This window comes from Panthera onca, chromosome B1 (genome assembly GCF_046562875.1).
Source record: "Panthera onca isolate mPanOnc1 chromosome B1, mPanOnc1 haplotype 2, whole genome shotgun sequence".
NCBI lineage: Eukaryota > Metazoa > Chordata > Mammalia > Carnivora > Felidae > Panthera > Panthera onca.
Window position 1 is genome coordinate 187,976,620 of NC_138342.1, and position 25,873 is coordinate 188,002,492.

Genomic DNA, 25,873 nt, shown 5'->3' on the forward strand with positions numbered 1-25,873 from the left:
TAAAGCAATAATATGAAGAGATTTCTAAATCAAGAGTAGGTAATTTTTAGTTGGACAATTTGCTTTATCATGTGTCAATTTGTTAACTTTATTTAAGTCTGAATTTGGATGTGTGTTGTTGTTGTTGTTGTTTTTTCATTACTTCAGGTACTATCAGCAGCATTGAGAGTTTATTTGCTGTGTTCCTAATGATATATTCTTATTCTTCTCGGGTTATGACAGACCAGATTCTTCTCTGATCTCTACCTCTTGTATCTGAGTTGTATTTTTAATGGGAGGGAGCAAGAGAGGCAGAGTTCTTTAAACTTAAGACTGAAAGTGAAGTAAGATGCTATTTTCTCTTTTGAAAAGATTTCCAATCTTAAATGACCATATTTGTACATAAAGCTGCCCCTCTTCCCGTTTGGGTAGATCAGATTTTTCATTCTTGACCTTGATACTTAGATATGAAATCTCAAGATTCATGAGTGACTTGAAAACTTAACACGAGGCAACATATTTTTAATTTCTTATATGGAGGTGGACATTTCCATCCTACCTTCAGGTTTTGAAAGGGATCGTTTTCAATTTTCTGGATTGAATTGGACCTTAGATGGAGTTCCATCAAATTCACGCAGAAGATAAAAGTTCGCTCTGAAAGGCGAGATAGTTCATTGTGTTCGAGGTTCAAAATTTCCAACAAGGGGAGTTTTTGGCACAATTCTGGCTCCAGTTTTGAGATGGAGTTAAATCCTCCATCCAAGGTAGTAAGTTGGCTGTATCTTGTAAAGTTGTCAGGTGGTAATCTTCTGAGCTGATTATGGGTGAGATTCAACACCGTTATGTTTGCTGGGAGGTCATCGGGCACTTGTGTCAACTTCAGATGACTGCAGTCAGCTGCTTCGTGCCTAACAACACATTTGTTGGTAGAGGATGTACACAGTATCCAAAAGGGCAACAGCCCCAAAAAGGAATAGATATAAGGCGAACTCTGGCTCATGATTCCCTCCTCTAAAAGAAACATAACAAAGTAGCGGACAACATTAATGACACAGGTTTTCATAGGCATTGGTATATTCCTTGTAAGATAGATAACCAAATGTGACTACGTGTGATCTTTTTATTCACAACTGGTATGAAACACAAGTATGTATTATACAAGTTGTACCTCCAATAGAAATAATTCAAGTAGCACAGAAAAGTAAAAAATGGAACACACAAACTCGCTCCTCACTCTTCACCTCCGCCCCATCTTCAGTGTTTCAAGGTAACCTCCTGACAGTTTCTATTTCTAATGTTCACGGTCACCTCCACAAACTCAAATAACACGTTTGCGCTTATGCTTCTGTTTCGTCAATACAGTGAGTAGTTTCTTCCCACCGTAAAGATACGAAACTTACACTATTCGATCAGTCTCCTCACAATTCTTCCTCAGTCACTTTTAATTTATTTAATCCATTGTTCTATTTATAAGTTTTATGACTATAGCTAAAACTCTGTCTTATTGATCAGACAACTTGAGATGTCTTCTCTTGATCCTCGGGATGTGATATAGGAAATGTGCACCCCTGAATGTTCTACCCATTTCTTCCATATTTACGTTTCCTAAAACTGCCAACTACAGCCCTGGCTTGACACTGTGAAGATATAAAATGTTAGCATTTGTATCCTAAAACTATGGCGAGTCCAACATACTTGGTCCACATAAATTCAGAAAATCTAAAGCCAATAAATATCATTTGCAATTTTATGATTATAGAAATAAGCATTCACTGCAGAATCAAGACAACGTAGAGAAACATAGTGATAAGGAGAAAAAAAACCTGGAATTACACTGCCGAGTTGTGTTCCTGTTTTCTGCTTGGTAGCCTCCGGCAAGTTAACTCATTTTTTTAGGACTTCATTCCCTCATCTTGTAAGTCTGGATAATCGAAGTCGCTCTTCCATAGGTTGTTACAACGATGAAATGAGATAAGCCTTACAGTAGTTGGCACACACCAGCGTTTGTTATTACTATTATTATTAATCAGTAAAATAATCCACGATTCATAAGTAGATAATTGCAACTATTCTCTACTTGGTAAACGTTTTACTTCATAAGGAAAATCTATACAAGACAGAAGCCAATTATATCATGAGACAATCACAGCTAACTATTAACAAGAAGAGGGGGCCAAGCGTGCAAAATCATTGAAATTCAAGGGAATTCATGGTGGCTAGAAGGATGTGAGAAGCTCCTTATTAACCTAGCCTTGGGTTAGATGGAGAGCCACAGTACAGACTCTAGGGCTGTTCTCACAGGCTGGGAATCAACTAGTATCTTCCCTGAACAACTACAACTGATCTTCATTTGAGGAGGCTCAATTCCTCTAAACCTGTTCTGGTTTTCAATTTCATTTTATTTATTTCTTTATTTTTAAATGTTTATTTATTTATTTGAAGGCAGAGAGAGAGAGAGTGAGAGAGAGAGAGTGAGAGAGAGAGAATACATGCAGGTGTAGGAAGGGCAGACAGAGAGGGAGAGAAAGAAAATCCCAAGCAGGTTCTGCACTGTCAGCATGGAACCTGATGCGGGGCTCAATTTCACAAACTGTGAGATTGTGAACCGAGCCAAAATCAAGAGTTGGACACTTAACCAACTGAACCACCCAGGGGCCCCTTCAATTTCATGTTCAGAATAGAAAGAAAGTTCCATGTTATGAGGCATCCATGGATCACTTTACCCTACTAGTTGGTCTAAAGAATCAAAGTTAACAAATTTAAGCATTTGCTAACATACCATTCACAAAATAGAAAGGCCTTTAAAAGTTTTAATGGGGTTTTAGGGGAGAAGATGGTGGAGTGGTAGGAGGCCCCTATGCTTGCCGCATCCCTTGAACATACCTGGATAAACATCAAATCATTCTCAACACCCAAGAAATCAATATAAGGGTGAGAGAATAAGTTGCACAACTAGAGAGAGAGACAAGAGGCGACATCGTGGTAGGTAGGAAGGTGATATGTGCTTTGGGGAAGAAAAGGATCATAGGTGCTATGGAAGGGAGGGAGCCCTGATCACAAACAGAGAGGAGAGAGAGAGAGAGTGAGAGCGCACAGGGGATCACACAAGAAAAACACTTTCCCAAAACCATTGACTGAGAAAATGAGTGGGGCTGATCGCTGTGAGTTTTTACAACCAGCAGAGCTCAAAGCCTGGACTTTTAGAAGTCAGTGCCATGGCAGGTGTGGAGCCCAGTGGGTGCAACGATGCTCTGTGGTAGGCAGAGAGCTGGGAGTGGACAGCACGATCTGAGGATCCCTTGGGACACACTGGGAGAGATATTTACCCCTTCTTGGGGTGCATTTGGGAGAGGCGGCATTGCCTCTTAGGGGACAAAAGAGCCAGTGGGCACCATTGTGCTGCCCTGTTCCTTAGCAAAGGAACAGAGACAGTTCACCTGAGGGCAGCTGACCTGGATGCCAGCTTTTTGCAGCACTTTACTCTTAAACTCTAAGCTCCTGGGTGTTGGTACAGCTGCCCTTCTGGGACAAACCAGCACCAGCCCCAATGTGAAAGTGGAACTCTCCCCCAGAGCACCAGCATGAGTCTGCATTACACTGGGTCCCTAAAGTTTGGAGTTTTGAAACTCAGCCAGCCTGCCTGAGGTAAAACCCACTGGCTGGGTGGGCACACAGGCCAGACACAGACAGAGTGAAGGCAGGGACCTGAGGTATGCTTGGGACACACAGAGGGAGATTGTTAGCTCTTCTGTGAGGGCTTCATGGACAGCAGCAGACACAAACTCCCCTTCTCAGGGACAAGGGGGAAGGTTGGCACCAATTTTTCCCCTGTCCATCAGCACACATTGACTTCAGGGAGCAGAACAGTGCTGACCGTGGAGGCCTGAGCCACTCACACCAAGTCCCAACCCCTGTGTTCTTCAGGTACATCTTTACCTGGGCAAATGTGACTAAGAACCAGAGCAGCAGGCCCCTACCCCAGAAGGCCAGCACAAACCCTCGCATGTACTAAGTCTACTGACCATAGAGTGCAGCAAAGCTTCAGCTCCAGTGGAAATAGGATCAGACCTCTTTTAACAGGCAGACAAGAGCACACCTAGTTAAAACAAGCCACACTCTGGCTAAGGTCCACACACTTCCCACTGCAGGCGAGGAGAAACTCTGCAGAGGGCTGACCTGAGGGTAAGAGCAGTCAAAACAGAGCATCAGAGTGCACACAGCAAACCCCAGAAACACTTCCTGAAGTTCTAGGTCTTGAGCACTATATGACCTCTTCTTAATAAAGCCATTACTCTCAGGAACATGAAACATATCCAGCTTTCCTAACACAGAAGAAGACAGAGACCTAGAAAAAAAATGCCAAGATGGAGGAATTCATCCCAAAAGAAAGAACAAGAAAAGGTCACAGCCAGGGATCTAATTAAAAGAGATACAAACAATATGCGGGATCCAGAATTTAAAACAACAATAAAAAGGATACTAGCTGGCCTTGAGAAAAGCATAACGGACACCAGGAAGTCTCTTACTGCAGAGATAAAGAATCTAAAAAACTGGTCAGGCCAAAATAAAAACTGCTATAACCAAGAGGTGAAACTGACTAGATGTAATGACCACAATAATGGAAGAAGCAGAGGAATGAATAGTGATATAGAAGACAAAATTATGGAATATAATAAAGCTGAAAAGAAGAGGGAAATAAAAATATTGGATCACAAATGTAAACTTAGGGAACTCAGCAACTCCATAAAACATAATAGCATTCATATCATAGGAGTCCCAGAAGAAGAGAGGGAAAAGGGGATAGAAAGTTTATTTGAGCAAATTATAGATGAAAACTTCCTTAATCTGTGGAAGGAAACAGACATCCAAACCTAGGAGACACAGAAAACTCCCATCAAAATCAACAAAACCAGGCCAACACAAGGACAGATCATAGTAAAATTTGCAAAATACATAGATAAGGAAAAAAATACTAAAAGCAGCCCAGGAAAAGATGTCCCTAACTTACAAGGGAAGACAAATAAGGTTAGCAGCAGACTTATCCACAGAAACCTGGCAGGCCAGAAGGGAGTGGCAGGATATATTCAATGTGCTGACTGGGAAAACACGCAGCCATGAAACTTTACCCAGCAACGCTGTCATTCAGAATGGGAGGGGAGATAAAGAGCTTCACAGACAAACACAAACTAAAGAAGTTCATGACCACGAAACTAACCCTGCAAGAAATATTACTGGGGACTCTTTGAGTGGGAAAAGAACGCCAAAAGCAACAAAGGCTAGAAATGAACAAAGAAAATCTCCAGAAACAATGACTTAACAGGTAATACAATGGCACTAAATTCATATCTATCAATAATCACTCTGAATGTAAATGGACTAAATGCTCCAATCAAAATACATAGGGTATCAGAATGGATTAAAAAACAAAAACAAAAACAAGACCCATCTACATGCTACCTACAAGGGACTCATTTTAGACCTAAAGACACAGGATGAAAGTAAGGGGATGGAAAACCATCTATCATGCTAATGAATGTCAAAAGAAAGCTGAAGTAGCCATACTCGTATCAGACAAACTAGATTTTTAAATAAAAGACTGTAACAAGAGAGGAAGAAAGGCACTATATCATAATAAAGGGGACTATCCGAAAAACAGATAATCCAGTGAAGAAATGGGTAGAAGACATGAATAGATACTTTTCTAAAGAAGACATCCAGATGGCCAACAGGCACATGAAAAGATGCTCAACGTCACTCCTCATCAGGGAAATAAAATCAAAACCACACTCAGATATCACCTCAAGGCCAGTCAGAGTGGCCAAAATGAACAAATTAGGAGACTATAGATGCTGGCGAGGATGTGGAGAAACGGGAATCCTCTTGCACTGTTGATGGGAATGCAAACTCATGCACCCGCTCTGGAAGAAAGTGTGGAGGTTCCTCAAAAAATTAAAAATAGATCTACCCTATGACCCAGCAATAGCACTGCTAGGAATTTACCCAAGGGATACAGGAGTGCTGATACATAGGGGCACATGTACCCCAATGTTTATAGCAGCACTTTCAACAAGAGCCAAATTATGGAAAGTGCCTAAATGTCCATCAACTGACGAATGGATAAAGAAGATGTGGTTTATATATCCAATGGAATACTACTTGGCAATGAGAAAGAATGAAATCTGGCATTTGCAGCAACATGGATGGACCTGGAGACTATTATGCTAAGTGAAATAAGTCAGGCAGAGAAAGACAGATACCGTATGTTTTCACTCATGTGTGGATCCTGAGAAACTTAACAGAAGACCACGGGGCAGAGAAAGTGGGGGGGTGGGGGGAGTTACAGAGAGGGAAGGAGGCAAACCATAAGAGCCTCTTAAATACTGAGAACAAACTGAGGGTTGATGGGGGATGCGGGTGAGGGAAAGTGGGTGATGGGCACTGAGGAGTGCACCTGTTGGGATGAGCACTGGGTGTTGTATGGAAACCAATGTGACAATAAATTATATATATAAAAATAAATAAATAAAAATAGGCATCTCGTCACCGGCCTGAAAAAATAAATAAATAAATAAAGGGATTATCTAACAAGAAGATCTAACGGTTGTAAATATTTATGCTCCCAAACTGGAAGAAACAAAGTATTAAATCAATTAATAGCAAACATAAAGAAACCCATTGATAATAATATAATAATAGTAGGGGACTTTAACACCCCACTTACATTAATAGATCATCTAAAAAAAAAAAACAAGAAGGAAACAATGGCTTTGAATGACGCATTGGACCACATGGATTTAACGGATAAATTCAGAGCATTTCATCCTAAAGCAGCAGAATACATCTTCTTTATAAGTGCACATGGGACGTTCCCCACAATAGATCATATCCTGGGTCACAAGTAAGACCTCAACAAATACAAAATGACTGAAGTTATACCATGCATATTTTCTGACCATACACTACAAAACTTGAAGTGAACCACAGGAAAAAATTTGGAAAGACCACAAATACTTGGATGTTAAAGAACATTCTATTAAAGAATGAATGAGAGGGGCACCTGGGTGGCTCAGTTGGTTAAGTGTCTGACTTCAACTCAGGTCAGGATCTCACAGTTTGTGAGTTCAAGCTTCGCATTGGGCTCTTCTGACAGCTCAGAGCCTGGAGCTTGCTTCGGATTCCGTATCTCCCTCTCTCTCTTTCTCTCCCTACTCACGCTCTCTGTCTCAAAAATAAACAAACATTTAAAAAAAATTTTTAAAAAAGAATGAACAGTTAACCAGGAAACTAAAGAATAAATTTTTTAAAAAAACATGGAAACAAACGAAAATGAAAACACAATGGTCCAAAACCTTTGGGATGCAGCAAAAATTGTCCTAACAGGGAAGTATATGCAATATAGGACTACCTCAAAAGGCCAGAAAGCTCTCAAACACACAACCTAATCTTATACATGAATAAGCTAGAAAAAGAACAACAAACAAAGCCTAAAGCTAGTGAAGAAGGGAAACAATAAAGATTAGAGCAGAAATAAATGATACAGAAACTAAAAAACAATACAACAGATCAATGAAAACTGGAGCCTGGTTCTGTGAACGAATTAATAAAACTGATAAACCCATCCCTAGCCAAACTTATCAAAAAGAAAAGAGAAAGCATTCAGATAAGTAAAATCATGAATGGGTGAGGGGAGATCAGAACTAACACCCAAAGAAATACGAACAATCATAACAGGATATTATGTAAAGCTGAATGCCAACAAATTAGGCAATCTGGAAGAAAAGGATAAATTCCTAGAAACATATAAACTACCAAAGCTGAAACAGGAAGAAATGGAAAATTTGAAAAGACTGATAACTAGCAAAGAATTTGTATCAGTAGTAAAAAATCTCCTAACAAAAGTCCAGGGCCAGATGGCCTCTCAGGGGAATTACACCAAACATTTAAAGAAGAGTTAATACCTATTCTTCTCAAACTGTTCTAAAAAATAGAAATGGAAGGAAAACTTCCAAACTCATTCTACAAGGCCAGCATTACCTTGATTCCAAAACCAGACAAAGACCCCAGTAAAGAGAATTACAGGCCATACCCCTGATGAACATGGACGCAAAAATTCTCAACAAAACACTAGCAAATCGAATCCAACAGTATATTAAAAGAATCATTCACCATGATCAAGTGAGATTTATTCCTGGGCTGCAAAAATGGCTCAATATTTGCAAATCAATCAATGCTCTACACCACATTAATAAAAGAAACAATAAAAACCATATGGTCATTTCAATAGATACAGAAAAAGCATTACACAAAGTATAGTGTCCATTCTTGGTAACGACCTTCAACAAAGCAGGGATAGAGTAATCATACCGCAACATCACACAGTCCATATATGAGAATCCCACAGGTAATATAATCCTCAATGGGGAAAAACAGAACTTTTCCTCTATAGTCAGGAATAAGACAGGGATATCCACTCTCACCACCGTTATCGAACATAGTACTGGAAGTCCTAGCCTCAGCAATCAGACAACAAAAAGAAAGACAAGGCATCCAAATTGGCAAGGAAGAGGTCGAACTTTCACTATTTGCAGACAACATGGTTCTCTATGTAGAAAACCAGAAAGATTCCATCAAAAAAATTGCTTGAACTGATACACAAATTCAGTTAAGTTGTAGGTTACAAAATCAATGTACAGAAATCTGTTGCATTTCTATACACCAATAATGAAGCAGCAGAAAGAGAAATGAAGGAATAAATCCCATTTAAAATTGCACCCAAAATAACAAGATACCTAGGAATAAACCTAACCAAAGAGGTAAAAGATCTGTATTCTGTGAACTATAAAAAACTGATGAAAGAAATCGAAGGTTACCCAAAGAAATGGTAAACATTCCATGCTCATGGATTAGAAGAACAAATATTGTTAAAATCTCTCTACTACCCAAGGCAAACTATACATTTAATCCCTATCAAAATACCACCCACATTTTTCACAGAGCTGGAATAAAAAATCCTAAAATTTGTATGGAACCACAAAGGATACTGAATAGACAAAACAATCTTGAAAAAGAAAAGCAAAGCTGGAGGCATCACAATTCCAGACTGCAAGCTATATTACAAAGCTGTAGTCATCAAGATAGTATTGGTACTATCACAAAAACAGACACATTGGTCAATGGAACAGAACAGAAAACCCAGAAATGGGCCCACAGCTATATGGCCAATTAATCTTCAACAAAGCGGCAAAGAATATCCAATGGGAAAAAGACAGTTCTCTTCAATAAACAGTGTTGGGAAAACTGGACAGAAACAGGCAGAGGAATGAAACTGGACCACTTTCATATATCATACACAAAAATAAATTCGAAATGGATGGAATAGGAAATCAACAAAATCCTAAAGGAGAACACAGGCATCAACCTATCTGACACTGGCTGTGGCAATTTCCTACTAGACACATCTTCCGAGGCAAGGGAAAGAAAAGCAAGCATGAATTATTGGAACCTCGCCAAGATAAAAATCTTCAAAGTAAAGGAAACCATCAACAAAATGAAAAGGCAACATTCAGAATGGGAGAAGATATTTAGAAATTACATATCTTATAGAGAGTATCCGAAATCTATAAAGAACTTATCAAATTCAACATCAAAAAAACAAATCATCTAGTTAAGAAATGGGCAGAAAACATGAACAGACACTTTTACAAAGAAGACATCCAGATGGCTAACAGACATATGGAAAGATGTTCAACATCACTCATCCATAGGGAAATGCAAATCAAAACCAGGATGAGATACCACCTCACACCTGTCAGAATGACTAAAATTAACAACACAGGGAACAACAGGTGTTGGTGAGGATGTGGAGAAAGGGGAACCCACTTACATTGTTGGTAGGAATGCAAACTGGTGCAGCCACTCTGGAAAACAGTATGGAGGTTCCTCAAAAAGTAAAAAATAGAACTCTCTATGACCCAGCAATTGCACTACTAGGTTATTTACCCAAAGAATACAAAAATACTGATTTGAAGGGGCACATACACCTCGATGTTTATAGCAGCATTATCAACAAAACCGAAGTATGGAAAGTGTCCATCAACTGATGAATGGATAAAGAAGAAGTGATATATTTGTGTGTGTGTGTATATGTATACACACACACACACACACACACACACACACACACACATACAGATACATACACACACAATGGAATATTACTCAGCCATCAAAAAGAACAAAATCTTGCCATCTGCAGTGACGTGGATGGAGCTAGAGAGTATCGTGCTAAGTGAAATAAGTCAGTCAGAGAAAGACAAATACCATATGACTTCACTCATATACGGAATTTAAGAAATAAAAAGATGAACATAGGGGAAAGAAAAAAAAGAGAGAGGGGAGCAAACCATAAGAGTGACTCTTAACTGTAGAGAATAAACTGAGGGTTGCTGGAGGGGAGGTGGGTGGGGAGGTGGGCTAAATCAGTGGGTATTAAGGACAGCACTTGTGATGAGCACTGGGTGTGATATGTAAGGGAGGAATCACTAAATTCTACTACTGAAACTAATGTTATACTATCTATTAACTAACCAGAATTTAAATAAAAACTTGAAACAAAAAAAATAACTTAAAAGTTTTAATAAAAATATTTTATATGCTGTATCAAAATTACTTAGGAAACACTGCATAAAATATTTTGATTTTTTTATGTAAAACTTTGTAAGTCTTATAAATGAAATGTAATCATGTTTGATATTTTAAATGGGTGATTTGAGAATACTTTAGTAACAATCACAGCAGCAGACATAGAGGTGAAAGGCAGTAAGATTTTCATTTACAGAATCTTTGCCTAAATAGAGTTTTTAAGGAACTAAAATTGCTGATGAATAAAACATGGATGCAGTTGAGCACAATGAGGTGAGTGCAGAAGAATCTTTGAGGCAACATGAAATCTTCTACCGTCTACTAAATCAGTTCTTCAGAATTATGCCTCGTAGAGTTGCTGTTTATTCGGACTGTTACTTTCTTGAAGTTTATAATTTCCACCATTTTATTCTTGTTGAAAGAAGAACTATATGTGATTTCATCTCTATAATACTAAGATCATTTAGCTTCTTAATCATACTCTTGGTTAAATGGCCAGTTTGGAGGCATATGTCGAACACCTGCTCTTTGGTTATCACTGTAGAATCATTCCACCATGTTCCTGGGTTAATGCCACTATCTTATGGATTTCAGTATCTTCTTTCTTGAAATATTCTTGTTCTGACTAGAGTCTCTCCTCGAGTGGCTCTTCCCCCTCTTTCCCCAGAATATTTATCAGGGGCTATCATGCAAGTTCTTGAACATCTGTTTTTGTTCTTTTGTCATATGATTTTGACAGGTAGGCTATCTGAGGTTCAAAATACTTTTAATGAAGAATCATGAAGGCATTACCCCACTGTCCTCTAATATGCATTGTTCCTAAAAAGAAATCATGCCCATATGGTTTTCTTTCCTTTCTATGAAAGGCACTTTTATCTTACTCCTCTTCTTCTTTTTGGAAGTATCTTTTCTTTCTTCTTGGTAATGTAAAATTTCACAGGTATATTTCATGCTAAATCCTGCCTCTAAAATGTACCTGTACACTCTAAGGCATTTTCAATCTGAAGACTCATGTCTATGTTTTCAGATTTCTTTTTTCTATTATTACTTGGGTCATTGCCACTTCTCCTTTCCCTGTGTTCTCTCCTTTGGAACCACTTTTAGGGAGACATGGGTCCTTGTATGTGATCATCTTTGTATTTAAATTTATATTCCACCTTTTTATCTCTTTAGTCTATACTTCCAGATAGAAGCTCAGCTTTTTGCATCAGGATTTGTATTATATATACTTTTTTAACTTTAGCAATTATATTTTAAATGCATACAGAAGAGTACACAAATCGTGAATGTACAGCTTGTTAAATTTTCACACGTCAGTGCATTCACCACTCCGATCGCCACTCTGCTCAGGAAACACAGCACTATGAGCCCCTCAGAAATCTCCCTCATGCTCCCGCCCAGTCACCACCTCCTCCTTCCCAAAGACAAGCACTTCACGATTTCATACACAAAAAAGATTCAGTTGACCTGCTTTTGTATTGCATGTTAGTGGAATTGTGCATTATGTATCATTTTATGTCTTTTCTTTTTTTTTTTTTTTTTTCACTCCATAGGAGATCTGCATCTTGTCCTATAGCAGCCTTTGCTAACTTCCATTCATAAAGAACATGGCTGTCTCACAGTTAAGTTCTTCCAGCATTTCTAGTGAAAAATCCTAAACAAGAGCACAATTCACAGAATTTTAGTGACCACTCTTGTATTACCATATATCTACCCATCTACCCATCATCAGTTCACTTCAACATCAGTACCTCTCCCTCTAAAGAGTATGCATTGCTGCCTTCAACTCAGGATTTGTTAATAGTTTTTCTTCTGATATAAAATTTGCATACGATGAAGTGCACAAATCTTTAGTGCACATTCTCTGATTGCTGACGCACGTATACGCCTGTGCAACCCAAACCCTAAAGAGTCTCCCCTCCCTTTCCCAATTGATGGCAATCCTCACCTCCCAGAGTCCATCACAGCTCTGACTGTTTTCTACGGTGATGTTGTATGATTTATAGCCTCCTATCAATGGGATCATAGTCAGTCTTTACTTAAACAACGCTTCTTTTACTCAAATGGTATTTCTGAAGTTCATCCATGTTGCACGTGGTGGGAGTTTTGTTTTGTAAATTTTTGTTTTAACCGAATGAGATTCCACTGTATGAATATATCATATTTTATCCATGCCCATATTATTAGGCACATGGATTGTGTGCAGTTTTTCACTATAGTAGAATGAAGTTACTAGGAACCTCTCTGGACATGTTTTTACGGACATATATACTTGATTTCCTTGAGGTAATTACCTATGATTGGAATTATTGGGTATTTAAAAGAAACTGTCAGATCTTTTAGCAAAGTTTGTACCATTTTACACTCCCACCAACACCTTTACCAACAATTGGTACCGTTCTCTTATTTTTCAGTCATTCTGGTGAGTGTGTAGTAATTTCTCATTATGGTTTTAATTTGCATCTCCTGACTGACTGATGTTTAACAATTTTTTAGGTGCTTATTGTCCATTTGTATATCTTCCCTCGTATACTCAAAGATTTCACTCATTTTTTAATTAGGTTGTTTCTTATTTATTGCTGCATTATAGGACCTTTTTATACACATAGATATCAACCCATTGTCAGATTTATATTTTGTGAATGTTTTCTCCCATTTTGTGGGTCACCTGCTCATTTTCTTAGTGAATGATATCTTGATAGTTATGATAAAGCCTCATTTATCAGTTTTTTAATGACTGCTTTCTGAGTCCTGTCTGAGAAAATTTGCCTCCTCCCCAAGTCATTATTATTTTTTTTAAAGATGAATGGTTTCAGGTGTCAGGTAAGGGTCTCTGATCGCTCTTTAATAAACTTTTGCGTCTGATGGGAAGGAAGAGTCTAGGTTCATTTTTTTTCAGTTGCACATCCAGTTTGTCAGACTTTTTTTTTTTTTTTTTTTTTAAATACTTCCCTTTTCCCACTGGCTTGCTTCGGCACCTTTCTTAAAAACCAAATAAGTGTGGGCGGGTTTAAGCGTGGTCTATATCTGGGCTCTCTACTCTCTGACGCTGAATATTTGTTGATTCTTAGGCCAACACCACATTGTTTCGATTATTGTAAGGTTTTATTGTAAACCTTGAAGTCAGAAGTGTAAATCCTCCCGTTTGATATTCTTCTCCTAGATTGCTTTTTCCATGCCGTGGTTGATGGGAATTATCTGAAATCATTTTACTTATTTTTTAATTAATTATTCCACCTGACTAGAATGTAAAGCTGTAATAGCAGAGGACATGGTTGTTTTTACTCTGTACTGCTTTGCCGTGTCTAGAAAAATGACAGGAACATAGCAAATACTGAATAAATAGATGTTGAACGGATAGCTTCCCCTGGGCAGTTAATCAGCCACGAAAACCTCCTTTATCTCCATAAACAGCCACAACTTTATTTCGGTAGGATACGTATCTAATGTGGTATTCTCTGGTATGGTCATTTACCCAGTTTCATTTTCAGATATTTAAAAAAAAAAACAAATACATCTTCAACGTATGGAGACGGATCAACAAAAAAAGCTATTTAAATAATTTAGGTTTTCCATGGGATCTAAAAGTCATGTCACAAGAAGAATTCCAGACAAGTTTTAGAGAATAAAATCATTTTAGATGATTAACTGCAGGAAAACAGAACTAACGTATTTATAATTGTTCTGATAGGCTTTTAAAAATAGTGGTTTTATTTTTATTTTAATCTAGTCCTCAGAAACAGAAAAAAATCAGCTTCTATTAATTATGTCATGGCCTTTATAATACTGGCACTTTCTAATACACTATTGTTACAGCTGCACACAATTTTTATATTTATAGGCTACGAGGAATATTGCAGCCCAGGCCAGCCCCTTACCAAATTGCTCTGGTACATGAAGAATGTGGGGTTGGGAATGATACATTCTGGAAATCAGGGACTAACTCCCCATACCCCACATCTCTGGGGTTCTCCCAAACCTCCTTCCCTGTACCATAAGCACTTCTACCTATATTTACCAACACACACACGTACAGTCCCTGCAGTATACTCTCCTCTTTGTCTGGGTGACATTTATCTCTTCTGGAAGGGCTGTAGATAGACATCAGAATTACTGAAAAGGACTAATCCCTTTGCGAAGAAGATCCCCGAAGGACTGAAAGACATTCCCAGATCTGAAAATACATTTGTCACATGGAAAAAGGCTCACCAAATGATAGGCAGGATGAGTGAAAAAGGAAAATCCACAGAGAGAATCTTAGACAACTTCAGAAACAAGAAAAACAATCTTAAAACCTTCAAAGGAGGGGTGCCTGGGTGGCTCAGTCGGTTAGGCGTCCGACTTCCGCTCAGGTCATGGTCTCCCGGTCTGTGGGTTCGAGCCCCAGGTCAGGCTCTGTGCTGACAGCTCGGAGCCTGGAGCCTGCTTCAGATTCTGTGTCTCCCCCTCTCTCTGCCCCTCCCCTGCTCACGTTCTGTCTTTCTCTGTCTCTCAATAATAAATAAACATTAAGAAAAAATTTAAAAAAAAAACCTTCAAAGGAGAACATATGATCAATTACTTTCAAAAGAAAAAGATCCTGAGTGATAGAAAACTTTTCATTAGCAACATCAGCCACCAGAAAACAATAGTGATAAACTTTCAAAATAATCAAAGGAAATACCTTTGAACTGACAATTTCACTTCCAGCCAAACAACTGAAGATAAGGGGGAAAGCTATTTTGAGATATGCAACGATTCTATAAGTTTATGCCTGTGCAACCTATATTGAAAAAGTTACTCTGGAGTTTGCTTCAGTAAAACAAACCGAAATACAGTTAGAGGATGAGACCCCAGTGAAAACCAAATTGCCACTGAGTGAGACATAACAGAAGCCAAGAAAGCTAAAAGGAGGAAAAACAGGCACTCAGCGGGCCTAGCAATTTTACAAAGGTCTTTCAGGATGCACAGAATTCTATGCCTCCTTCCAAGTGAGAGGCAATATTGCATCATGATTAAGGCGCGGAATCGGCAGCCGGGCTACTTAGAGCTAACCGCTGTTTAGTTTGGCTTTTACGGCTTGGTTTGTAAACCTCACAGTATTTTTTTTTTCCTGAATGTGTATAGAGATATACCTAAATGCAGACACACGCACCAACTCCCAATCTACTGTGAAATTAGGAGGCAACTTCCTGAAACCAGGACTGCCCCAGGCGGACTGGAATTTCATCTGACTCACCTGCATTTCCTAGTGTCAATTTCTGACCTTCCTATCCACCGAAACGCCTTTCTACTTTCTCACCTTCTGCCACTTTCCTTTACGAGGTTAAAGAAAGCCACTTTCATATTGCTAAGGAACACCTGAAGTGTTTTCTCCTTTGCAAGCGTATTATCATAAAGTGCCAGCTCCTGTCTCTTCTCCAGCCAACAAGACTCAGAAAAGGAGAAAGCTCATTCAAGATCACAGGGCTCTGTAACTTTAACACAAAGATCAGATTTTTTTAAAAGACGGTTGCAAAATGAGTTCCATAGCTTTTCTAATGTGCTTTTCCACATTTTACAGAACTCCGCAAAGGAAAGGAAATTAACTACTGCATAAAATGTTTTATAATGTTAATTATAAATTCTTGCTATTACGTGTATTCGGAGTTAAGACACACTTCTCCCACACCTCTATCATCCCTTTTCTCCCATTCTCCTTCTTGATTCTGGCCAGATCAAAGAAAGACCAAAGAATGCTAAAACCAATGGGCATTCCAGATCTGCCCAACATGAGAGATTCTACCCCAGTAAGAATTTTAAAGAAATACCTTCATGTACTCTGATAACAGCTGACTGTTCCTTTTTTTCATTAGTCCAAATCCAGTCGTTTTCACCAGGGAAGCATGGTACATTTCCTGCTGCAATCCTGAAAGTGAAACTAAAAAAAAAAAAAAAAAAAAAGGCAAGCTTCTTATACTTCGTGGATTCTAAGAAGGCCAGGAGGAAAAAAGCACATTATCAGCAAGAGAAATTTTAAACTGCTTCTTAAAAATGTCTTGCTTTTCTTCTTCAGGTATGGTTCCTTAGGTTTCACTAAATGAGTCACAGATTTAGCAACGGAGAAGTTGAAAAAGCAGCACCTCCCTACTCGGTGTGGGCAGGGCTAGTACTCTAGAGGTTAACAGATCCCTGAGAGTGAATTCCTCTCTTTTTTTCCCCCCCCAAAACCTGATGCAAAACTGTCGTCAGAATCTAGTAGAGTGTGGTCAGAGTGACAGAAAAAAACCACAATCCCTAATCAAAGCTAAGTAATTTCACTTCTCTTATCTTCTTAGCAAGCCTGGAAGATAAGTAATGCAGAAATTAACATCTTGGTCAAAGAAGACACCTAGTTTATAGCAGAAGTGCCGGCTGTGGTAAAGCCGAAGGCCAGTCCTAACACATGCTGCTGCAGTTTCTAGAGTGAGAGCCTATTAGGGAGCACACAGATGTGCTCAGAGAAGTCCAGATTCACCAGTTAGCTCTCAGTCAACTTCACTGACTCCCGGTTGTTGAAGGAATGTGCTTGTCAGAAAAAGGATGCATTTTTCACCATTGATGTAATATGATACAATATCATTAGCTACGCTTTTATGTAATAAAACACTTAGAAGGAACTGTAGAGATCACCTAATTCAATCCCCTTTGTTGGAGACATCAGGCAACCTAGCCAGGTGAGGGATATACCATGAGTTACCATAATGCTTCTTTATTCAAACAAACATGGCAATAAACACACCTGGAACAGTTGAAATAGGTCGCTAGCTCGACTTGATGGCAGAATTGAGAGCAAGAAATGGGTTTGCATTGTGATGCAAAATGCCCTCCCATGGGCCTCAATCTTAGTGGGACCACCTTGTATTCACTGGGCTCATGGTCACGCTTGTCTCATTTTTCACCTGTCCTATGTATAATACCATAAAAAAATTATCTTGGGTAAACGATAGTCCCCCATGTCTACCCATTGGGATATGTAGTAAAACATGACTAAGAGTACTCAAGAGGTTTCTTCTCCGTGAGCTCCTTGAAGCAGAACAGGGTATGTTCTTGGTATTATAACTCTGCAGTCACTCTTCTATGGTAGGCTGGTACTTTGGCTTCCAATGAACCAGGCTCCTCTTCTGTATTCAGACCTTTGCATTGTCTTTTCCCACAAAGACTCTGGGCTAGGCCACATGACTAGTATTGGCCAATAGGATATTTACATTTTTTTTTCTTTTTAATGTTTATTTTTTGAGAGAGAGACAGAGTGAGAGCGGGGGAGGAGCAGATAGAGAAGGAAACACAGAATCTGAAGCAGGCTCCAGGCTCTGAGCTGTCAGCAGAGAGCCTGACGCGGGACTTGAACTCACAAACTGTGAGATCATGACCTGGGCTGAAGTCGGATGCTTAACCGACTGAGCCATGATGTGCCCCAATAGGATATTATTAAGCATAAAGTGAGCCAAGACTTGATAAGCATTTGCACATTGGCACTTACCCTCTTCCTTTCAGAACTCAGCGGCTGTGTGGTTAGAAGCCCAACCAAGCCTTCTGCAAAGGCAACATGGAGGAGAACTGGGAATCTGGCCAACGACTCCACTGAGCACCCAGAAGACAGCCAGCAAATTGTTGTCCTTAGGAGTCACTCCATATTGGGAGTGGATCTTTCAATCCCAGTTGAGTCGCATGGACGAGATGCCACATGGAGCAGAGATGAATTGTCCCCAAGTTCTGCCCAAAATGAAGAAGAGTAAACAAATAAATGACTGTTGTTGTTTTAACCCCCCACCCCCAAATTGGAGTGGTATGTTGTGTATCGTTAGGGACACGAAACACGTTCCCTCTACAATCTGACACCCCTACCCATTATGCTTTATGACTCGTTGCACATAAGAGGTTTTCCATAATGTTAGTTGAACCGATGAATAGCTTTTTCCAAATACTTTTTACGGATCGTCTCATAATGCAACAATCAGCTTGGGCTGATTGTTCACATCCAAATGTTAATAGGTCCTCAATTCTTGAACTTCTGAATACATCACGGGGCAATTTCTTTCCACTATACGTTCCTTAATTATGCATGAACTTATTTAGCTATTACGGTGGTAGGTGCTACAGTGACAAAGCTCATTTTCCCCTTTTTAACAGTATTCAATCAAAGTTGTTTATGACCTATATCCATAAATGTAAACGAATAAGTCCAGTATTTACCAGTCTTTTGTAGTATTATAGACAAGCCAATCAATCCCAGAAAAAGAATTCTCGAAGTCAGTCTCTTAAATTTACTAAATTCTTACTGATTTTATGAAAATTTATGAATGTTATAGTTTCCTCCATCTCAAGTGACTCCTTTTTTTTTTTTTTTTTTTTTTTTTTTTTTTTTTTAGGTAGGCTTCATGCCCAGCAGAGAGTCCAGTGCAGGGCTTGAACTCATGACTCTGAGATCAAGACCTGAGCTGAAATCAAGAGTTGGACGCTTAACCAGCTGAGCCACCCAGGCCCTCCTGAGTGAGTACTTTTTTATGAGAATTGAATAAGATAGTAAATGCAAAGAGTTTCAGAATCTGGCAGTTATAAGTAGAAAATAATTAGTAATTTACTGTTTACATATTTATGGAATTACAGACCCTCTGTCCTCTGCCTGCTTTTAATGATAATTGTTAATAAATTCGTCATTGTTTTTAAAGGACAATTACAGCCTTTTTTAATCCTAGGAAAATCATTTTTTTTTGATGACTGAAGACAATGTATAATCATTAGGAAGTCTATTTGCTTAATCGTAAGATTTGTAGAGGAGGGCTGGATTATGGTTTTCATCATCATCCACATCTATAAAACTAGACTACTGAAGGCTATATGAGACAGTGTTTATAATTTCCCATATAAATTAATTTAAACACGAAGACTGCATCCTTGTAACTTCTAACATATTAGAGAGTTGAAATTGTGGGGAAAACAGCCTAGTGAACAGACAGGTTAATATTAGACAAAATAATTATGCTTTTGCCTGATTCTATGCCCAAATAGAGAATGGATTGTTAAGGAATAGTTAAACTTGGGTCAGCACTGAATATCCAATTTCTAGGGAGCTGCTGAGTATTTAAAAGAGTCAACATCAAGCACAGGTTTAATTTAGAATGGCTCTTTAGAATTTCTGCAATAAATTGGACTAACCAATCTTCCTTGTGTTAGCAGGAAGCCAAAGTAAGGCTATACACTTTCATCATTAAAACTTATGGATTCAGGAGCGCCTGGGTGGCTCAGTCGGTTAAGCAGCTGGCTTTGGCTCATGTCACGATCTCACAGCTTGTGAGTTAGAGCCCCGCATGGGGCCCTGTGCTGACAGCTCAGAGCCTGGAGCCTGAATCGGATTCTGTGTCTCCCCGTCTCTGTCTGCCCCTCCCCCGCTTACACTGTCTCTCACTCTCTCTCAAAAATTAAATAAACATCGGGGCGCCTGGGTGGCGCAGTCGGTTGAGCGTCCGACTTCAGCCAGGTCACGATCTCGCGGTCCGTGAGTTCGAGCCCCGCGTCAGGCTCTGGGCTGATGGCTCGGAGCCTGGAGCCTGCTTCCGATTCTGTGTCTCCCTCTCTCTCTGCCCCTCCCCCGTTCATGCTCTGTCTCTCTCTGTCCCAAAAATAAATTAAAAAAAAAAAAAAAAATTAAATAAACATTAAAAACAACTATGGGTTTGTAATGTGATGATTGTATTATGAACCTAGATGGAGTTAATTAAGTGTGCCTCAGAGCATTAGACAGGCAGGCATTTTCAATCGTGCTCACTGGTCTCACTGTATAGCCACCATTCAGAAAAGACATGATCCTCCTCTGAACCGTATGAAATTCTAGCAGGCATTTCCTTCTCTTTTTTTTTTCTTTCTCTAAACTAAAGGTACAGTTCCTCTTACCAGTGTCATTTCCATTTCTGCTCATTGACTTCAGCTGGTTTAAACTGAACTCATCCAGAAAACAAATTCAGCAAGAATTTTAACAAGAGAGGAAATAACACTATGTCCTTCCCCCCTACTCTCTCATCTACTGAGCAGAATTAGAAACTTGAACTTCTCTTTTTTTTAATGTTTATTTATTTTTGAGAGAGAGAGAGAGAGAGAGAGAGAGAGCAACAGAGCATGAGCAGGGGAGGGGCAGAGAGAGACAGAGACACAGAATCTGAAGCAGGCTACAGGCTTTGAGCTGTCAGCACAGAGCCCACCTGACGTGGGGCTCCAACTCATGGGACTTGAACTTGTGAACCACAAGATCATGACCTGAGCCAAAGTCTGATGCTTAACAGACTGAGCCACTAGGCGCTCCTGAACTTCCCTTCTGAAACAGAAATCAACATATGACACATGGAGCTTCTGGTTTAACCTAAACTTACTTATCTACTTATTTATTTAGTAATTTTAAGGTAGTTGAAGTGGTGATATCTTCTAGTCTCTTATAAATCTGTGAAGTGCATTAGTCTCCCTCTCCTTAATTGACAATTGCATGAGATGAGTAAGGGCTCTTTGAATCCTATGCCTTGAACTTAATATTCACTAAAATAACAATTTCACTATCATTCTATGCTTTAGACATTAAAAATTTGAATAAGCTGATGTCCACTGGGCATCCAATGAATGGAGTCCTACATGGCAGACAAAACCATTAAATAATGACCCTTAACACAAGGGAGTTCAAAGTATCAAAAGCAACTAATAATTTGACATAATCATATTGAATTGGTCATTGGTGAGAACTAATGCTTATGTAGCTGATCTCCATTTTATAATGCAAATTTTGAATCAACAGAGAAAATTCAAGAGAGAGCCCAGAGTTGGAGAGGCTAGGTTTTTTACCACATTTCTTGATGTCCACCTAAGAGGAAGCTTTATATGTTTCATTAGATGGTTTATAATAAGAATATGAGAACTGGTCCTTAAAAAGTGGGAAGTAAAAGTGGAAGAAAGGTGGAAGAGGTGAAAGTTTTCTATGATAAAGATAATGGAGCTAAAATACATAAACCGAACAAAGTTCAGAAAGCTCCACTATACAGTTTACAGCCTGTATAGAATGCCAGTCTTATTCTTTATTTAGAAATAAGCCAATATTCAGGGCGCCTGGGTGGCTCAGTCGGTTGAGCATCCGACTTCGGCTCAAGTCATGACCTCGCGGTCTGTGAGTTCGAGCCCCGCCGTCCGGCTCTGTGCTTGACAGCCCGGAGCCTGGAGCCTGCTTCTGATTCTGTGTCTCCCTCACTCTCTGCCCCTCCCCCGCTCATGCTCTGTGTCCCTCTCTGTCAAAAATAAAAATAAACATTAAAAAAAAAATAAAAAACAAGAAGCCAATATTAGAGTTGAATATACAATTTAACATCATCAAATGAAATAGTAACATTTCTTTTTCTTTAAATTACCTGTTAATGTTGTTCCAAATTGCTACTTGGTTTTCATATTTTTATAATTGATTTAAGTTTATTTATATTTATTTTGAGAGGGAGAGAGAGAACGTGAGCACGTGGGGGAGAGGCAGAGAGAGAACGTGAGCACGTGGGGGAGAGGCAGAGAGAGAGAGAGGGAGAGAATCCCAAACAGGCTCTAGATAATTATCAAATGATCCTAAATACCCCAGAAATAGACCTGAAGACTGACAGAACAAATTCCACAATTAAAGGGAGAGAAGAGGCCACAGTGAAGAAGGTAGGAAGTGCAGAGATGCAGTTTAATGGACAAACAGATCATGGATGCTGCATAAGGGAGGGAGCCATAGTCACAGAGAAGGGCAAGAGAGGAGCACACAGGGGAACACATAAGAAGAACATTTCTCCAAAGCTCCTGGCTTGGAACATGAGAGTGGCTGAATTTCATGGTTTTTGCAATCAGTGGAGCTTAAAGCCTGGAGTTTTAAAGGTCAGTGGGTTTGGCTGGGATAGAGTCCTGAGAGCACTAGACTGCTACTGGAAAGAAGGCAAGCAAACAACCTGGGGGCAGATGGTGTGGAAACAACAAACTGAGAAATACCTGAGGCACACAGTGACGCGATTCTTAGCTTTTCTAGGACTGATTCCCTGAGACGCAGTGTTCACGGAGACTTCTCCCTAGGAACAAAGGGGCTGACTAGTGCCATTTCTCTCCCCCACCCTTCAGCATAAATACAGAGCCACATAGCAGAAGCAGCTCAGTGCCAACACTAGCTATCTAACTTGGGTTAAGCAGGCCCTCTATGCTCTGGTGGAACTGCCCTTCTCAGTCAAGCTTGCCTCCGTCCCATTGCAGTGGGCCCCTCCTCCACAAGACCAACACAAACCCTCACCCACGCCGAGTGTCACAACCAGAGAGTTCTGCAGGGCCTCGGTTCTGGTGGAATTGGTTTCAGGTCTCATTTCACAAGCATACCAGAGCACACCTAATTAAAACTTGCCACATTCAGGCCAGGGACCAAATGCTGCCCACAGCAGGCAAGGAGAGCCTCAGTAGATGACTTGCCTGATGGATAGAGCAGTCAGAACACACGAGCAGAGTACACACAGAACACGAAGGAGACACTTCTTGAAGCGCCAGGCCCTGGGCACCACATGACTTCTTCATGAGGCCATTACTTTCAGGAGCAAGAAACACAACTAGGTTTTCCAACACAGAGAAGAAGGCAGAGACTTAGATAAAATGCCAAACAGAGGAATTCATCCTAAATGAAAGAACAAGATATGGCCACAGCCAGAGATAAAAGCAAAACAGATATGAGTAACATGCCTGATGGAGAATTTAAAGCAACAATCATAAGGATACTCACTGGACTTGAGAAGAGAATAGAAGACATAAGGGATACCCTTATGAAAGAGATAAAATAGTTAAAAAAGAATCAAAATGGAGGCGCCTGGGTAGCTCAGTTGGTTAAGCGCCTGACTTCAGCTAAGGCCATGGTCTCATGGTTCGTGAGTTCGAGCCCCACATTGGGCTCTGTGTGACAGCTCAGAGCAGACAGTGAATGTCTGCTTCACATTCTGTGTTTCCCTCTCTCTCATGCTCTGTCTCTTTCTCAAAAAATAAAGATTAAAAGAATCAGAATGAAGAATGCAATAAATGAGATTGGAAATAGTCTTGATATGATGAAAAGCAAGCTGGAAGAAGCAGAGGAATGAATTACTGATACAGAAGACAAAAGAATGGAAAATAATGAAGCTAAGCAAAAGAGAAAGAATAAGGGAACAAAAAAAAATAGATTTAAGGAACTCAGTGACTCCATCAAATGTGATAACAATTGTATCACAGGAGTTTCAGGAGGTGAAGAGAGAAAAGGGGGCAGAAAATATATTTCAAGAAATAGTAGCAGAAACCTCCCTAATCTGACGAAGGAAACATATCCAGATTCAGGGGGCACAGAGAACTCCCATCAAAATCAGCAAAAGCAGGCTAACAGCAAGACATATTGTAATTAAAATTGCAAAATGTAGTGATAGAGAAAAAAACTTAAAAGCGTGAGACAAAAAAGTCCTTAACATACAAGGGAAAACCCATAGGGCTAGCTGCAGATTTCTCAACAGAAACTTGGAAAGCCAGAAGGGAGTGGCATGATATATTCAAAGTGCTGAGTGAGAAAAACTGGCAACAAAGAATACTCTATCCAGGAAGGCTATCATTGAGAATAGAAAGAGAGACAAAGAGTTTCCCAGAGAAACAAACAACTAAAGGAGATTGTGACCACTAGGCAGCCCTGCAAAAAATAATAAATGAGACACTTTAAGTGCAAAGGAGAGACCAAAATTAACAAAGACAAGAAAGGATAAGAGAAAAATCTCCAGAAACAAACCACAAAACAAGTAATAAAATGGCAATAAACAATCTATCGATAATTACTTTGAATATATGGATCAAATGCTCCAATCAAAAGACACAGTGTGTCAGAATGGATAAGAAAACAAGACCCATCGATATGCTGCCTACAAAGGACCCATTTTAAGCCTAAAAACGCCTGCAGATTGAAAGTGAGGATGTGCAGAAACATTTAGCATGCAAATGGATGTCCAAAGAAAGCTGGACAATATTTATATTGCAATATTTATATTGGGCAAACTAGATTGTAAAAAGAGACAAAGAAGGACATTATATAATCATAAAGAAGACTATCCAACCAGAGGATATAATTACCGTAAATATTTGTACACCCAACTTGGAAGTACCCAAATATATAAAACAATAACTAGCCTAAAATAACAAATTGATAATAACACAATAGTAGTAGGGGACTTTAACACCCCACTTACATGAATGGATAGATCATCTAAACAAAACATCAACAAGGAAACAATGGCTTTGAATGACACCCTGGGCCAGATGGATTTAATAGATATATTCTGAACATTCCATCCTAGAACGGCAGAATACACATTCTTTTCAGGTGAACATGGAACATTCTAGAGAATAGATCACATATTAGGTCACAAAACAGGCTTCAACAAATACAAAATTATTGAAGTCATACTATGCATCTTTTCTGACCACAACACTATAAAATTAGAAGTCAGCTATCAGAAAAAAATTTGGAGACACCATAAATACAAATACATGAAGAATAAACAACATGCTACTAAATAAGAAATGGGTCAACCAGGAAATCAATGAAGAAATTTAAAAATACATGGAAACAAATGAAAATGAAAACACAAGAGTCCAAAACCTTTGGGATGCAGCAAAAATGGTCCTAAGAGGGACGTATAAAGTAAAATAGAACTACCTAAAGAAGAAAAATCTCAAATACACAATCTAACCTTACACCTAAAAGAACTAGAAGAAGAGCAAAAAAATGAATCCCAAAGCCAGCAGAAGGAAGGAAATAATAAATATTAGAGCAGAAATAAATGATATAGAAACTAAAAAACAATACAAAACAAAACAAAAACGATAGGACAGATCAATGAAACCTGGAGATGGTTCTTTGAAGAAAATAAAATAATTCATAAACCTCTAGCCAGATGTATCAAAAAGAAAACAGAAAGAACCCAAATAAATAAAATCACAAATCAGATAGGAGAAATAATAATTAACACCAAAGAAATACAAACAATTATAATAGAACATTACAAAAGGCTACATGCCAACAAATTGGACAAACTGGAAGAAATGGACAAATTCCTAAGTACATATAAACTACCAAAACTGAAACAGGAAGAAATGGAAAACTTGAACAGACCAATAACCATCACAAGAAATTGAAACAATAATCAAGAACCTCTCAACACACAAATGTCCAGGACCAGATGGCTTTACAGGTGAATTCTACCAAACATTTAAA

At 39.1% G+C, this 25,873-nt stretch overlaps 1 protein-coding gene across 1 annotated transcript in view; it reads right to left on the reverse strand.

Annotated features, from left to right (window-relative positions):
• The window catches only part of TLR3 (toll like receptor 3), a 64,595-nt gene that overhangs the window by 8,221 nt on the left and 30,501 nt on the right, over nucleotides 1-25,873 (reverse strand). The window contains exons 2-4 of the mRNA XM_060653006.3: nucleotides 18,101-18,333; nucleotides 16,410-16,519; nucleotides 539-990 (exon numbers count right to left, since the gene is read on the reverse strand). Coding sequence (XP_060508989.1) covers nucleotides 539-979 — 441 coding nt within the window. The 5' untranslated portion in view covers nucleotides 980-990; nucleotides 16,410-16,519; nucleotides 18,101-18,333. The remainder of the gene's footprint in view (nucleotides 1-538; nucleotides 991-16,409; nucleotides 16,520-18,100; nucleotides 18,334-25,873) is intronic.